Raw genomic sequence first — 463 nt, 5'->3', positions numbered from 1 at the left:
TTTACTCAGCATCTGTATTTAAAAAAACATGAATACATAAATAACGATGCACATCTCGCTTTTTCATCGACAGAAATATCACTTGTAGGCGTCGCAGTGTTACCAGAAACCACCCTCGCCGACACACCTTCGTGATCCTCGTTGATCCTCAGTGTTACCAGAAACCACCCTCGCCGACACACCTTCGTGATCCTCAGTGTTACCAGAAGCCACCCTCGTCCTCCACACACCTTCGTGATCCTCATTGACACCAGTGTTACCAGAAACCATCCTCGTCCACACACTCCCGGCTTCGTCAGACCCAGACCCAGCTGACACACACCCACACACACGCGTCATGGGGAAGTGCATCGCCTACGTCGCCGCCGCCGTCGTCTTCCTTGGCCTCGGGGCGCTCATAGCTGGTCTTGCTGTGTGGTACTCGGTGCCCGAAGTCTCCGAAAAGTTTACGTCTGAGGTACGG

General features: G+C 53.1%; 1 protein-coding gene across 1 annotated transcript in view; it reads left to right on the top strand.

Moving 5' to 3' along the window:
• Window positions 1-71: 71 nt before the first annotated feature.
• LOC119594740 (superoxide dismutase [Cu-Zn]-like) overlaps window positions 72-463 on the top strand; it is a 4,319-nt gene continuing 3,927 nt past the window's right edge. Inside the window, exon 1 of the mRNA XM_037943830.1 lies at window positions 72-457. Within this exon, the coding sequence (XP_037799758.1) occupies window positions 338-457 (120 nt within the window). The 5' untranslated portion in view covers window positions 72-337. The remainder of the gene's footprint in view (window positions 458-463) is intronic.

The sequence above is a fragment of the Penaeus monodon genome, chromosome 34 (genome assembly GCF_015228065.2).
Source record: "Penaeus monodon isolate SGIC_2016 chromosome 34, NSTDA_Pmon_1, whole genome shotgun sequence".
NCBI lineage: Eukaryota > Metazoa > Arthropoda > Malacostraca > Decapoda > Penaeidae > Penaeus > Penaeus monodon.
Note: the sequence above shows the minus strand (reverse complement) of the source record. Positions and strands in the feature narration are given on the sequence as shown.